Source organism: Entamoeba invadens (assembly GCF_000330505.1).
Source record: "Entamoeba invadens IP1 unplaced genomic scaffold scaff_1105074725183, whole genome shotgun sequence".
In the NCBI taxonomy this organism is placed as follows: Eukaryota; Evosea; order Mastigamoebida; family Endamoebidae; genus Entamoeba; species Entamoeba invadens.
In genome coordinates, this window is record NW_004443692.1 from 1 (window position 1) to 15,990 (window position 15,990).

Consider the following 15,990-nt stretch of genomic DNA (forward strand, 5'->3'; position numbering starts at 1 on the left):
AGCTGGGGTCACTCACAAAATCAATGACAAGTGGTCGGTCAATGCTAATGTAGCGAAATCAAAGAACGACGGAGTTTCGTATAACGGAGGAGTGAACTATAATATCGGGAAGCTTGGAACTGTTGGAGTGAATGTAGGAAAAGATGGACGTAATGGACTCCAGGCAGGAATTGGAGTTGGAATCAAATTCTAAGTGAAGTACATTTTCAGGTGTTTTTTTTATAATGGATTTCAATTGTTACAATCGGGAACTGAGGGAACTGAATAATATTTTGACGTTTTTGAATATTATTTAATCCAAAAATGAAGGAAGTGTTAGTTTTGATTTATAAAGATTATTTAAAAAATTTCAAGGTGAAAAGAAGATGAATTAATAGTACAAAATCGGGATTTTAGTGATATTGAATTTTAAATGTTTTATCTGAAAATAATGTATACTCACCATGCTCATTCGGAAATGGGGTGAGTCATCGTTTTTATTCAAAGAAAAAGAAATAATTCAAAACGTCATTTGTAAGTTATCTCTTTATTGTACTTTTATTCTAATAGTTACCAATAGTTAATTTGGGTGTGTAATTTAATTCTATAATTCGAAAGCAAAGAACATTAATGCCGTTATAGGAAAGACATCGGCAAACTCGTCATTGATCAAATACGTAATGACACGTCTTAGACATCATTTGGTTGTTATCTCCACAATAAGCATTATTTGTTTTTAAATACCAAATAGGTTAAAAATAATTATTTTAATTGTAAATACATAATCTTCGATTAGTTAAGAAAAACAAACAATACCAAAACTAAAAGATTGCTTTTAATTCAATTCTTAAAGTCAATCTGCTTTATTCATTCCACATAGTATTCGAAATACAAATAATACTATTATATAAATCAGTACTTAAAAACTCCTATAAAATATTTAAAAACTAAAATTATAATACAAAAAGCTATTACCATATAGTATTTTATCTCCTTTATTAAAAAATGATTCTATTTACCTATTATTTATAATAAATATTCGGGCTCTTTTCCTTAGTCAATTGCCATGAAAATAGAAAGCGCCACGTATATGAATTTCATTACATGTAAGAGAGTCGTATTTAGCCGAGACAATCGGGAAGAGAAAGTGTTAACAACTTTGGACGTGGCAACCTCGTGGATCTTGAGAAGTATAAAAAGGGGTGAATAGAGCTAAGAAAACATTATGGCTACAAACAAAGGCCCAGCAGTTGGTATAGATTTAGGTACCACATATTCATGTGTTGGTATCTGGCAAAACGACAGAGTAGAAATCATCGCAAATGATCAGGGTAACAGGACTACCCCATCATATGTTGCTTTCACTGACTCCGAACGATTGATTGGTGATGCTGCTAAGAATCAAATTGCTATGAATGTTGCGAACACTGTCTTTGATGCTAAGAGACTTATTGGAAGACGCTTCAGTGATCCAGCAATTCAGGATGATATGAAGCATTGGTCATTTACTGTTATCAATGATGGTAATGACAAGCCATTGATTCAGGTGGAGTACAAGGGTGAGACGAAGAAATTCACACCAGAAGAAATCAGTTCAATGGTCTTAACTAAGATGAAAGAAACTGCAGAATCTTTTGTTGGTAAGACTGTTTCTAATGCAGTCATTACATGCCCAGCCTACTTCAATGATTCTCAGAGACAAGCCACAAAGGATGCTGGTACTATTGCAGGCATTAATGTACTTAGAATTATTAATGAACCAACCGCAGCTGCTATTGCTTACGGACTTGATAAGAAGACGGAGAGAGAAAAGAATGTCTTGATCTTTGATCTTGGAGGAGGAACATTCGATGTCTCTCTTCTTGCTATTGATGATGGTGTCTTTGAAGTAAAAGCAACCAATGGAAATACACACCTTGGTGGTGAAGACTTTGATAACAGAATGGTCAACCACTTCATTGCCGAGTTCAAGAGAAAGTATAAGAAGGACATTTCTGGCAATGCAAGAGCAGTCAGAAGACTCAGAACATCATGTGAAAGAGCTAAAAGAACATTGTCATCGGCAGCAACAGCAAATATCGAAGTCGATCAGTTGTTCGAGGGTATCGACTTCTACACATCAATTACTAGAGCTAGATTTGAAGAACTCAACATTGACCTCTTCAAGTCAACAATTTCACCCGTCGAGAAGGTACTTGAAGATGCTAAATTGGACAAAGGAAGTATTGACGACGTTGTGTTAATTGGTGGATCAACTCGTATTCCAAAAGTTGTGCAAATTCTTCAAGAGTTCTTTAATGGAAAGGAGATCAACAAGAGCATGAATCCAGACGAGGCTGTTGCTTATGGTGCTGCTGTTCAAGCTGCCATTTTGACTGGAAACGGAGGAAAAGCCACAGAAGACGTCTTGTTGCTTGATGTCGCTCCGTTGACTCTTGGTATTGAGACTGCTGGTGGAGTTATGACTGCTTTGATTCCAAGAAACTCTACTATTCCAGCTAAGAAGTCTCAAGTATTCTCGACTTATGCAGATAACCAACCAGGTGTCTTGATCCAAGTTTTTGAAGGTGAAGCGTCTATGACTAATCACTGCAACTTACTTGGTAAATTCGAGTTGTCTGGTATCCCACCAGCACCACGTGGAGTCCCACAGATCGAAGTCACATTTGATATCGATGCCAATGGTATCTTGAATGTCTCTGCTGAAGATAAGACAACAGGAAAGAAGAACAAGATCACTATCACAAACGACAAGGGAAGACTCTCAAAGGAGCAGATCGACAAGATGGTCGCCGATGCAGAGAAGTTCAAGGCTGAAGATGATAAGATGAAGTCTGTTATTGAAGCTAAGAATGGACTTGAGAACTTCTGCTACTCAGTCAAGAACACTTTGAATGAAGAAGTCGGAAAGAAATTGCCAGCTGAAGATAAGACGGCAATTGAAACAATTGTAAAAGATACTCTTGAATGGCTCGACAAGAACCAAACCGCTTCTAAGGAAGAATATGAGGCAAAACAAAAGGAGGTTGAGGCTAAAGTTCAACCAATCTTTACAAAGATGTACCAACAAGGAGCTGCTGGTGGAATGCCAGGGGGAATGCCACAAGGCGGTATGCCTGGAGGATTCCCAGGTGGATTCCCAGGCGCTCAAGGTGGAGCTGCTCCACAAGCACCAAAGAAAGACTCCAAGGGTCCAACTATCGAGGAGGTTGATTAATGATACTGAAATGTGATATTTTATTGTTATTAAAAACTGTATTATAAATTTAAATAAAAAAACTATCGTTTTTATATATATTATTATTAAAATTTTTATGTATTATTAATTTGAAAAAAATAATACTATATTTTGCATTATATGAATAGTAGATATTACTATTGAAGATAATAGTTTTGTTATAATAATGACAAATAAACCATTTAAAAAAAAGTTATTGTTTTTTTACATTTTAATACTTTAAAAAATATCACTTTTTTAACTATAAATTAATAATAATATAGTAAAAAATTAACTATAATGTTATAAACAATTACAAATGACGATATTTGATAATTGGTATTAGAATAAATCAAATGTTGACATTATAACTTATTTTGGAAAAATTATTATTAAAATAGATTTATTGTGATTTATTAATAAAAGAAACCTTCAAAAGTTTCCAAATTTAACTCTCCGAAAGTGTAACTTCGTGACAAAAATCTAAAAATATTAAATTAAAATAACCCCCAAAAAATAAAATCACATTTTTTAGGGTTCAAAAGTATTTTTTTCCCTACTATTTATATAAAAGAAGGCTAAAATATCAAAACATTATATATATATTTTTTTAAAATCATAATTTTTTTGGAAACTTTATTGCTGGATTTCCCTGCTATTTACGGCAGTTATAATATATAACACCCCTAAACGCTGGTTTTGAGACTTCATTGAAAATCTTCCAAAAATATGATTTTTATTAAAAACAATTCAATTTATTTTGAGATTTTTTTGTTTGAAAAAAAATGGTGACTTCCTGACTATTTCCAGTACTTTCAGCCATTTTTGCAAAATCGAATCGCAATAATACATATCAAAGTTTTAAAGTAAACAATTCAACACTATTTTACAATAGAAAACTCATTTGAATCTTTTCTTTTGATTTGTTCTCATTAAAACATAAAATATAGTATTAATTACTATATATATAGTTATGTCAATACAATAAGATTGTAATTGCTGCTGAACAACATAAACAATATATCTCATTCCAAACCTTTCGTAATAATTAACCATGTTTGTAAAATAAATTATTACCATATTATTACCATTTGTTAATGTAAAAACACCATAAATAACGGGATTATTACCGAATAATTGGATATAACTGACAAGAGATTATTTACTATACCTAATAGTTCCAAAAATTACCACAAACAAAAAATAAAAATGACGCTTTTACAAATATAGAAACGATTTCAAATTATTTCGTTAATAGAAAGTCCCCAAATTTTGGTTTAAATAATTTTAATAAAGAAAATAACACCAAAAAGTTCCACCCTATGCTTCCACTGTTTCGGTTTTGAATAATGAATTTACAAAAAGCATTGTATTAGCGCCTTTATTAGAGTATTTAAAAGCTCCTAACTGATATTCACAGAACAACACACAATGGGAAACAACCAGGTTATACCACAGAAAGAGCACAAACTATCTCCTATCTCACTCTCTGTAGTTTTCGAAGACTTGGACGTTGAGAAGATGTCTGCTGGTATCGACAATTTTGAAAACACGCGTCGGAGAAAGTGTATTTCCAAAACTCCACAGCCGTCACTTCGTAATTTGAGAACACACTTGGATCAAAGTGAAGAGGTCTATACCCAGAAAATCTCAATATTCTCTTCTCAAACAAGGAAATCGAAGTCAGTCCCAAATACACCAAAGAAGCTGCGAAACGAGAGAAGTTGTTCACAACTGCAGTGTACAAAAACTCAAGAGGAAGATGATTTACATTTCACAAACACTTTGTTTATGAATTGTTTGACCAAATGGATCAATTTATCTAACAATGAAATTATCTTTACTTCCAAAATGGATTCAATCGACTACAAAACTTTCAATGCCAAAGTAATGTTTAAGAGTAATCTCCTCTTTGTCTTTGTCAACACCACAAATGAGATCTTCGGGTGTTATTCAGCAGAACCTTTATACACATCAGAAGAATATCATCAAACTGATAAAAAGAATGATTTCTTCCTCTTCTGCTTTAACCCAGAGACTAAGAGTAAAATCACTAAAAAGGTGAATGCTTCAAAATCAACCATTTCTCTTGGTAATTCTCAAAGTGCTTTCTTATTCACGGCTTTTTCGGCATTTTGGATGAGTCCAGACTTGACTTTAAATTTCCATCAGAGTTTAAGATACGTCTATGACCTTCCTAAATATAAACAGAATCCTTTCTCTATTAAATCACTCAACGAACCACAAAAAATCAAAAATTTCTTCGTCTTACAATTCAACTAAAATTTGTAATTTACTATTAGTATGTGTTTTTTATTAAATTTTATAATTCATTAACTAGTATTACTGATTGACTATTTTCAAATCTAACTCAATAGAATCAAAACCATTAAAACTATACAAAGAACTATAGTTTATTATATAGAATCTTATTTAGGAAATAAATTAAAAAACTAAACAACTCTAATTAAAAGTAAATCAATAGTAAAATTTTAGTTCAAGTTTTGATAATCCTTTTTGCTTGTGAGCTTGACGTAAATGATATACACAAGGAGACCTACAGCGATGATCAACAATATCCCAACAATAACGGACGTACAAATAATGGCAATCAACGTTTTTTCGTCCATGTTATCTGAAGAGGACAGAGAAAGGGAAGAGAGCGACGTAAGCGACTCCGAAATAGACGAAAACGAAATGTCAGACGCGCTCTCGGAAGTCATATAGCAGTATGGGGTTTCTTTTTGAGTTCTCGCGACTTAAAAATTAAGTGGAGAGACGGCGTTTCTCGTTCCACTATCCCACAATCTCGTTATATTTTGAGATATTATACCAATTTAAAAAAAATAATTATATGGATAAGTTTTTAATCGAATTTGTTTTTAAGAAAAAACACAAAATGCTGGAACGCCATCAGAATAAAAAAGAATTAAGTTTAAAACCTTATTATTTTTAATATAAAAATAATTAATAATAATAATAATAAAATAAACTATATTATTATAATACGTTCAAATTTAAACTACTATTTTTAAAAACTTCCATTATTTGAAGAAAATAAATAAATGATAACAGAGATTATTGTGACAGAACGGCGACGTGCCCGTTATATATAAGCAGCCCGTCTTGAACTAAACCACTGAGTACGTCGTCAACGGTGTACTTTGTCCCCTTGACAACTTCCTCACACTTACCAATGTCAAGCTCCCCACCGTTTGCTCTAACTCTTCGGAGTAATTCTGCACGATAAAACCGCCTCGACCCTTCAAACTTACTCTGCTTTGTTTTCGATGTCACCCCAGTCTTCTTTCCAGTCGCGACTAATGCACCGTAATCCATTAGAGCATTGTGCCAATCCCGACTTTTCCCAAGTGGAAGACATTTCTGGGCATAAGCAAACAACTCTTTATCACCAGAGTCTTCCGGTATGCCCATTTCCGATATTAAAATACGGCGGATGTTAGCGTCTACAGTCGCGATGTCACGGTTCTCTGAAAAGATGAATACGGCATTGGCAGTGTATGGCCCAATTCCAGGTAGTTTCAAAAGTTCTTGAACGGTGTTCGGAAACACCCCTTTGTGCTTTGTAACAACTTCCACCGCTAAATCGCGAAGGCGCTTCGCGCGAGAATTATAACCCAAGCCACTCCACAGCTCCAAAACGTCTTTGAGTGGTGCTTTTGACAATTCTTGGAGTGTAGGATATGTTAGCATCCATTGTTTGTACTTCTCTAACACTCTTGAAACTTGTGTTTGTTGGAGCATCACCTCGCTCACCAATATATGATATTTGTCCGTTGTTTCACGCCACGGGAGTTGTCTTCCTTTACTGTAATAGAAATTAAGTATCTTGTCTTGCATCAATTTAAGCTTCCCTTCATCAATTTGTGACAAATCAAGAGACTTCGACAAATCATTTTTTCGTTTTGAAGAGACTTTTGTTTTGGTTCCACGTGCGGTTGACATTTTCCTCGTTTTTGTGAAATTGAAGAAACCCTCAAATAATCTTTTTTTACTTTGTTCCTTACAAATCATAGTTATAGTTATAGTTAAATTAAACTATTTTTTCCTTTTTGGCCAAACTATTTATATAATATATTTTATTATATAGTATAATTATAAAATGGAATTTGAAAAGACTGAAAAAAATCATTTCTGATGATGAATGCATTTCAAAGCCGCGGATACACACTTATCACTGGCGAAGAGTTTTACGGCGGAACGGCGATTGTCCGGAAGTATAAGAAAGGGCGCGACTACTTTGCAATCAAAGGTTTCCATTTATTTAGTTAAATTAGATAATAATTATAAAAAATTATATTACAACTATATATTGAATGGTGACTGACAAACAGAAATACGGGACGACAGCGACTTTCCAATGGAGAAAATAGACAGTGAAATTAACTTGATGCTGAAGTTGAAACATCCCAATATCGTCACATTGAATGATTGGTTTATATCACAAACCGAGATGCACGTCTACAAATGTCTTGTGATGGACTGGTGTGAGGACAATATGCAACACTACGTCGACGCGAATCCAAAGGGTTTGTCGCACGACGAAATCCACTTTTTTGCTGCAGACATGTTCAAAGCGTTAGAGTACTTAATTATCGAGAAGAACATTTTACACCGCGACTTAAAGCTCCAAAATTTCCTTTTAAAGAACTCAAAAGAATCGCCGTTTCCAATAGTTAAATTGTGCGACTTTGGAAGTGCCGTTGCGATAACACCTGGTATTCAAGGAACATTTTCATCACTTCTCTTCTCTGCACCGGAGGTCAGCGAGGACGAGTACACAAGTGAAGCTGATGTTTGGTCATTGGGATGTTGTTTGTATTGGATGGCTACTGGGCACTCCATCTATCCCAAAGACGATGTCGAAGAGTTTAACACACTCTTAAAAGAGCAACAAGCAATTGATTTTGCAGTCATTCACTGTGACAAGTTAAAGAATTTACTTGGGCGAATGCTTCAATTTTCATCGAAAGAGCGGATGAAATGGGAAGACGTGTTTAAACACAAATTCATCGAAGAATGTTACTCGGAGACCACCGATGTTCCTGGGAAGAAAGACAACTACCAAAGTCTCGATGAGCTTGGGAAAGGATCTTTTGGAGCCGTGACTAAAGCGTGGGACAAACAGAATCAGCGTTACGTTGCCGTGAAAAAGATCTTTCGCAACGATATGAATCCGAATGTGTTACGGCAAATGGCGATGAAAGAGATACGGATAATGAAGTTGTTTCATCACCCAAATATCTGTTCCTTTTTTGATTACTTTGTGGACGACTGCTGTTTCTTAGTGATGGAATTTTGTGATGCGGGCGATATCCAACAACTGATCGACGTCAGGAGAAGACAAGGGATTAACCCACTGTTGTCCGATGATGAAGTCTTTTCGTTCACGAACGACATCCTCTGTGGTATCAAGTATTTGCATCTTGAAAAGCATTTTGCACATCGCGATATCAAACCGTCGAACATGCTGTTAGCCCACAGCTTGATTAGTCGAAACCCAGTTGTTAAAATATCGGATTTGGGATTGACTAAAAGAGATAATTATATTGACCCACTGAAGACTTCGGCGGGGACTCCAGCGTATATGGCGCCTGGTTTGTTGTTCAGTGTTTTGTATTTCTAATACAATTGGGAGTGAAAGGAAATAACACAATAGAGATCCAATTACACCACGGGAACTATACATTTGAATCTGATTTGTGGAGCATTGGATGCGTAGTGTATTATATGGTCACCGGGTCGTTGATATTTCCAAAGAACAATTTCAGACTCTTTTTCTCGGAGAAGAGACTCCCACAGTTTTCTATGGTAAAGACTAAGAAGTGTGTAGTGGACTTAATGAGACACTTGATTGTGTATCAAGTGGAAGAGAGGTGGGGGTGGAAAGAAATCGATGAGTCCCCATTCATGTGTGAGTTTCGTGGAGAGAATGTGAAGTTGATTCAACGGATCGAAGATGACACCAAAATTCACGACGATATCACAAAAGATGCTTTGAACACCATTGAAATTGTGAAGAAAATGCGAGCGAATGTGAAACAAGTGAGTGTAGAGGAGATGATGGGAGTGTTGTACTTAGTTGGGAAAATCTGTAAAGTTGGAGTTGAAGAGACGGAGTGTGACTTCAGTCAATTAGTGAACCCTACTTTAGTTCTCTTTGAGTGCACAAGAGACATTACTTTTGAAGCTTTGAATATGATGGAAACAAGAGGGAATGACAAGGACTGGAAAGTTCTTCTCAATTTCTCACGAAGTATGTTCCGAGTCCTTTCAAAAGTGATGCCACAAGACGAGCACAAATTTGTTGAGAAGAGTTTGTTATTCATTTATTAAATAAACTATATTAAAATTATATTCAAATACAGTTTTACAACTCATTGATATCTCTCTTGTACTCTAAGGTTGTGCGCTCATTGTTTTTTTATTGTGTATTGAAGTTTATTTTGTGTTTGTTTTGTAGAGAAACCAAATGATCATGTCGTACAATAAAATAATTAAACAAATATTAATCTATCTATACCCTCGATCGTTCTGTGGCATCGAATAGATCTCAGTATATAAGGGTACATCGGGCGGAGGGTATTTGCCAACAACATCATCATATGGAATAGCCTTCTCTTTATATCCTGAATATGATCTGTCCCTATCTCTATCATACCTTTTGTCATAACTCATGTCTCTGTCTCGGTCGTGGTAATCTCTTCTCCCATATCTGTCCATCGTATTTTGTGTTTTTAAGTTCTTTTGATTGGGGTTGGTACATCTATTTATAGAATTATTGTATTATTAAATAATTTATTATATTAGTATAAGTAGTTAGTAAAATAATAGTATTCGTTATAGTACAACACCTTGATGAAAACCTCAATCTTTTTAAAACTGGAAATTACTTCTGTTGTGTGAGGCTTGCATTTGCGATTTTGGCGTCGACGACGTTGATCTCCGACATCACAATAATTCTGTTTTGTGGTCCAACAAGTCTAAACCCACTGATATTTGACTCCACTCTGACTAAAGCATATACCTGACTCACTGTTGTTGTCTTATTCACTTTAAACACCTTTTGTTTCCCATCAACAAATCTGACTTTAATACTCACTGTGGGTTGTGTCATATCAATTGTTGGTGCTTCGGAAGGTGCTTGGAAAATCTGTCCCTTCTCTGTACTCCCAATAACATTTCCAACTCCAGTGTATGTATGCACCTCCTCTTTGGTTTTTCCTTTTGTTTCTTTTGGAACGTACTGTGTTTTGGAGGAATTTGTTAAGTTGATAGCAATATTAGACGTTCGAGCCATTTCAACGTATTCTTGTGGGATAAATCCTTCTTTAACGTCGTCTATGAACTTTTTGTTCTCTGGCGTGTTATATTCCCTCAGTGGTCCGTCATTCACAACAAATCCATTTTGGTACATCGTCACATTTAATACAAAATCTCCCTTCCCAGCATCGTGATATTTGTTCCCATTATCCCTCGACGCAGTGCTTTCAGCAGCCTTATAAGCTTCATCGCCGTCGTTTGAATAAAATTCCGTTCCTCCCTTATTAAAATATCCCTGTCCCTTCGGTTGTTCTTTTTTCTCAAAGTCTCCAAATCTGTGAAAATTTGACATTAACTTTAACAGTTCTTGTTCTTTTTTCACTATTTTTTATTTAAGCAATATGTTGAATTGTTTACCACAAAGTGTTTGTTGTCTTTTATTTCATTTAAATCCTCTTTTCTTTTTTACCATTTAATTCTAAAATAAAGACTACAAGTGGTTACACCTCATTTAGTGATTGTTTAATAGTATTATTATATTATTATATTATTATATTATTATATTATTATTATAATATTATTATAATATTAATACAGACACACAAATCGTCTCAATTACCAATGTTTCGAGCAGAATCCAATGGTTCTACACATTTGTTTCCCAGACCCCGGTAGTTCCTTCTTAACGTCAAGCACATCCATCCTCATGAAGCTTGCCAGACAGACACTCTCCTCTTTTTTCCCTTTACAGAACTTCAAGATTTTCTTCGTTAAGACGTTTCTGTCCATTCCTTGAGCGACTTTGTCTATATAGTAATTCCCGACTTCTTGGCACACATCGCACACATAAGTATCATCAACTGAATCTCCAACGATGCTCATGAGATACTTTCCATTAGGGTTACGTAACTCCTTAATAACTTTCTCAAAGTTTCTAGCGCTCTTCTTCATTCGTTTCTCTTCATCACGTTTCTTCCCGACTATTCGCTGTAAGCTTCTCTCGTAAAACTTCCTTGAGATCTTACACACCACGGTGTCTTTCAATTTCTTGACTCTTGCAATCCGTTGCGACAGTTTCTCATTCCTCTGCGAAAACACTCTCTTCTTCTCAACAATATATTCCTCCAAACGCATCGCCTTCCTCACGGCCACCTCTCCAACTTCTTTCAACTTCTCTTCAACTCGTTTGATCTTGTTAAAGATCTTTGCTCGCGTCGACAACAACTTCGCATTCTGCCCTCCACACTTTTTCATTTGTTGATCAACCGCGTCCGCCTCTCTTCGCAAGTTGAGTAACACGTCATTCACTCGGTCCTTCTTGTCGATGATTTGTTTCCCACTTTCAAGGGTGTTCCTCTCCAACTTCGCGATCCTTCGCATCTTAATTTCATCGTCGTACTCCTCCAACTTCTCTTTCAACGTCTTCTCGATGATCTTTAAAGGTTGCAAACTCTTATTAATATCTCGCATTTTTGCTGTCGCCAATCTTAGTTGTGCCTTACTCGCATTCATCGAGTTCTTCACAATTCGACTCACCAAGTTCTGTATTTTGTTCTTCTTCATTGTAATCCCACGCAACTTCCTCTTCAACTCTCTTCTCATCCATCCAACTATTTCATCCCGTTGTTCAAGCAACTTTTTGATATCAAGTTTCGCACCTTCAAGTTTACTTTCTTCAAGTGTGACTTTCGCCTCCATCTTATGAATTTCCTCTTCCGTCGCTTTCTTCATTATTAAGAAATTCGGTTTCTTCTCAAAGGTTGGCTTCAGTATTCGTTTCAGTCTCTTCTTCAATATCTCAACGTCCTTTTGCATCAACTCTTTCTTCCTTTTCATTATCTCGTAGTTGAATCGTAACTCTCTTAATTGAACCTTTTGGACGACAGCTAAGTGCTCTTTGGCTTCCATCACTTTCGCTCTTAAAGCATTCAAACTGACCTTCCCCATACTCTTCTCAGCCTTTTTAAGTGCTTCGCTCTCCTTCTTTACTTTATCTGCGGCTTCACTCATTCGTTTCGTCCTCACAAAGTCGCGCTGTTTCTGCATACTCAAAATTCGTCGTTCGTAGTCGATGATATCATTCTTCATGTGTCGTTCCTTCATCTCATCCAACCGCAATTGTTCCATCATAATTCCCGTCTTCAAGTCCGAGAAGCTTTGGTTCTTCATGTTCTCCATAATAGAATTTCTCTTCTCTTCGATCTCTTTGACGTCTTCAAAGAGTTGTTTCCTCTGTCCGTTCAAGCTTTTTAACGACTCGGTGTACTTCTTCTCTTCGTCCGCGTCGACTTTATTCTTAAACTCTTCCTTCGCTGTTTTAATCGACGTGACGATATCCTCCGCAATCGCTTTTAATTGTCTGAGTTGTGTAACTTTGCGTTGTAATGCGTTGATGAATTCCATCTTCTCGTCGTTATAAAACACTTTTAAAGCAGACACAATCGTCTTCGCGGCCTTTCCATTCATTTCTTCAATTTTGGCTTTGAGTGTTGTAATGTCCGCTTGTGTCGTGATCATTTTCTTCTTTGTCTCTTTCGCTTCTTTCGTTAGACCTTCCACTTTAGTTTTCAGTATCTGCGCGAGGGTCTCGACGTATGAAGGTTCTTTGATCGAAGTGAGAAGATCTTTCGCTTGTTCCTGCAGTTCGTTGAGTTGGATGTTTTGTGTGAATAAGACGTCGCGCATCTCTTTCAATCGGTCTTGTTCTTCTTTGTTCACACAAGATTTGACGCTCTTCAAGCGATCTCTCATCTTTGTGATTGACTCCGTCGTCTTCTCTATTTTTTCGCTGAGTCGTTGATAAATAGTCGACGCGCTCTTTTTGCGCCCAATCTCGCGAATTAAGTGAGTCAATCGAAACTCCTCAATAGGGCTCTGTGTCTTATTCAACTCCTTTTGGTACATATATTCGCGTTGTTTAAGGTCATCCATCACTGTCTCAAACGTTTCTGGCTTCGAATACACCAAAAGGGTTGTTAGTGTTAATAGCAACAGTGTGCTTCCCATCTTTCTCGATAATATGATGAAATCTATTTTTTCCTATTTTATAGTTTTTCATCGTCTTTGATTTTTGATTTTGTGTTATACTGTTTGTTATTCGAGTCTCTCTCTTAATGTCACTCATTCTAATTAATTCTTATAGTTATTTAATAATATATTTTAGTTTATTTACTTTTATAAGATCCTTTATTAGATTCCTTTTATTTTTTTTTCATTGTCTAATTTATAATTTTTATTATAATTAATTAAACTATATATTAGTTATTCTTATTTCGATGATTAGTAGTATTAAAAACTATAATTTAACTATTTGAAATTCCACAAAAAACAAAATAAATTAGAAAAGAAAACATAACCCTAAAACTGTATTATCAAATCGTTATGTTGTTGTACTTCTGTGACGCCTGCAAACAATACACATTGAAGGACCAATGCCCGCATTGCAAAGGATACGTGAAATCTGCTCACCCAGCAAGATTTTCACCAGCTGATAAGTACTCCAAATATAGAATTGCAACCAAAGAGGAGTTTGGACTCCTTCCCGTCAAAATTGGTAAATGATTGCTTTTTATTGAGTTAATTCCTTTGTTTCTCGCTCCCAAACACACTTTGTTACTTTGTTTTGTTCAACAAATTGTATTAATTATTGTTGAATAAACAAATGAATAAACTAGAAATATTTAAAAGGTGTTGTATGGTTTTGTGATTCTATCAACAAAATTCATTTCATAATTGGTTCTTGCTCGAAACACTCGGGAGGTATCTTCTTCGACTTCTTGATCTTCTCACAGCCAAAGAAGCAGTATTTCCCATAATTTAAATTTTTCGCTTTCGCCTTCACGCTCTTCAAAACCGGACATTGGTAAAAACAAGACTGTGGAATATCAACTATCGTGCTTGGCAAAGTCACGGATGTCAACGAACAGCAGTTTTTGAAACAACCAACTCCAAGCTTAGTCACACTCTTTGGCACAACAACAGATTTAACTCTAAAATCGCCAGAAAAACATGCCTCTCCCAACTCCTTCACACCCTTTGGGACAGTCTCCCCAAACAACCTTCTATCCTCCTCAGTAAATTTAATGGTTGAACATGGAATACCCCCTTTTTCTATAATCACAGCAAGAGAATACGACACCATACCGTCAAACTGCGTGCAGTCCGTCAGCTCAATAGACTTCACCATTTGGACGTTTTCAAAAATGGAGTTGTCGATTTTGGGGAAATTGCCTGGTATTGTGAGTGCCGAAATGCACGAACACCCAACAAACACGTTGTCGTATACCTTCACCGTTGACGGCAGACTGAGGGCCTTCAATCCTTTGCATCCCTCGAAGCACCGACTTCCAATATATGTAATGGTGGACGGAACGGTGATTGCAGTCAAATACAAGCACCCAGCAAAGCACTTTTCAGACAATGTAATGCACACTTCTGGTATTTTGTTTCCATACTTTCTTCTGTCTTCAACGGAGTAAAACACGTCGTTGCATTTTATGTTATTTTTTTCTAAAAACATGTAAATTCCAAACGATGCTTTTCCTTTAAATTCATTGTTCTTCCCCAGCTTTATCGTAGTTAGGCTATTACACGCCAAAAAGCAATTGTCTCCAATAACCTTCAAATTCTCTGGGAGGTTAAGTACTTTGAGGCTTGTGCAGTTCGCGAACGCGTTTCTTCCTATAACAGAGACTTGGTCTGGGATACTCAACGAAGTTAACTTATTGCATTCTTCAAAACACTTCTCTGAAATCTCTGTTATCTGTTCAGGGACGACTCCAGGACCTTTCATGCACTCGTAGTTGACTCTGTCTTCAGCAGAATATATAATCTTGCGAGCGCGGACTTTGGTTCTTACAGAAAAATACTTCAAGTAATAGTGAAAGTAGGTTTCTGGATACACTATTTCGTACAATTTTATATCCTTAAGTTGTGTGTCGTTCCAACTATAAAGTTTCTGAACCTCGAGATTGGGGAAAAGAGAAGTTGTCTTGTTGTCAATTTTTATGGGGTTTGTTCGGTATTTCTCTGGAATTTTCAGGTACTTTTTCGTTACGCACAGAAAATTGATAAAGTCCACTTTTGAGACAAAAAACTCCAAAATAAACATCAGATCTTCGTCACTCAGTTTCACTGGAATGTGTGGGTGCGGAACGACGGATTGTGTTGCAGTTTTCGTTTTGGACATTTCGTTGTGCTTTTCTAGTTTGGGTTTAAAACAAACTCAGTTTTATTATAATTATACTATAATGTTGTTATATTATAACTATTGACAGTGTTAAATGAATAGAATAATTCGTTGATTCTTTTGTTATTTTTAAAAACTATATATTAATTATAAATGTATCATACTAAACCACCACAAATCTAGACCAAAAAGGGTGGGAACTAAAAATAAAATTCGAAAAAATCTTCAATAATTATTTTTTGAAGACTTTATCCCATTCTATGTTCGTTTTTCTAACTAAAATACTGCCTTAAATTATCCACGTATAATTGATTTGTCCTTC

General features: G+C 35.7%; 6 protein-coding genes across 6 annotated transcripts; 2 read left to right on the top strand and 4 right to left on the bottom strand.

Annotated features, from left to right (window-relative positions):
• Positions 1–4,627: 4,627 nt before the first annotated feature.
• On the top strand, positions 4,628–5,479 carry EIN_175480 (hypothetical protein; the record flags this gene model as incomplete). The annotated part of the gene is made up of 1 exon (XM_004260484.1): positions 4,628–5,479. One exon carries the CDS (start codon positions 4,628–4,630, stop codon positions 5,477–5,479), a length of 852 nt encoding a protein of 283 aa, XP_004260532.1.
• Positions 5,480–6,274: 795 nt separating this feature from the next.
• On the bottom strand, positions 6,275–7,231 carry EIN_175490 (A/G-specific adenine DNA glycosylase, putative; the record flags this gene model as incomplete). The annotated part of the gene is made up of 1 exon (XM_004260485.1): positions 6,275–7,231. The coding sequence occupies one exon, from the start codon at positions 7,229–7,231 to the stop codon at positions 6,275–6,277; it is 957 nt and encodes a 318-aa protein (XP_004260533.1).
• A 123-nt stretch (positions 7,232–7,354) lies between these two features.
• On the top strand, positions 7,355–9,553 carry EIN_175500 (hypothetical protein; the record flags this gene model as incomplete). Its single annotated transcript, XM_004260486.1, has 3 exons — positions 7,355–7,469; positions 7,552–8,814; positions 8,877–9,553. The coding sequence occupies 3 exons, from the start codon at positions 7,355–7,357 to the stop codon at positions 9,551–9,553; spliced, it is 2,055 nt and encodes a 684-aa protein (XP_004260534.1).
• A 553-nt stretch (positions 9,554–10,106) lies between these two features.
• Positions 10,107–10,832, bottom strand: EIN_175510 (NSFL1 cofactor p47, putative; the record flags this gene model as incomplete). The annotated part of the gene is made up of 1 exon (XM_004260487.1): positions 10,107–10,832. One exon carries the CDS (start codon positions 10,830–10,832, stop codon positions 10,107–10,109), a length of 726 nt encoding a protein of 241 aa, XP_004260535.1.
• A 263-nt stretch (positions 10,833–11,095) lies between these two features.
• EIN_175520 (coiled-coil domain containing protein, putative) lies at positions 11,096–13,486 on the bottom strand (the record flags this gene model as incomplete). Its single annotated transcript, XM_004260488.1, has 1 exon — positions 11,096–13,486. The coding sequence occupies one exon, from the start codon at positions 13,484–13,486 to the stop codon at positions 11,096–11,098; it is 2,391 nt and encodes a 796-aa protein (XP_004260536.1).
• A 715-nt stretch (positions 13,487–14,201) lies between these two features.
• On the bottom strand, positions 14,202–15,668 carry EIN_175530 (hypothetical protein; the record flags this gene model as incomplete). The annotated part of the gene is made up of 1 exon (XM_004260489.1): positions 14,202–15,668. The coding sequence occupies one exon, from the start codon at positions 15,666–15,668 to the stop codon at positions 14,202–14,204; it is 1,467 nt and encodes a 488-aa protein (XP_004260537.1).
• Between the last annotated feature and the right edge of the window lie 322 nt (positions 15,669–15,990).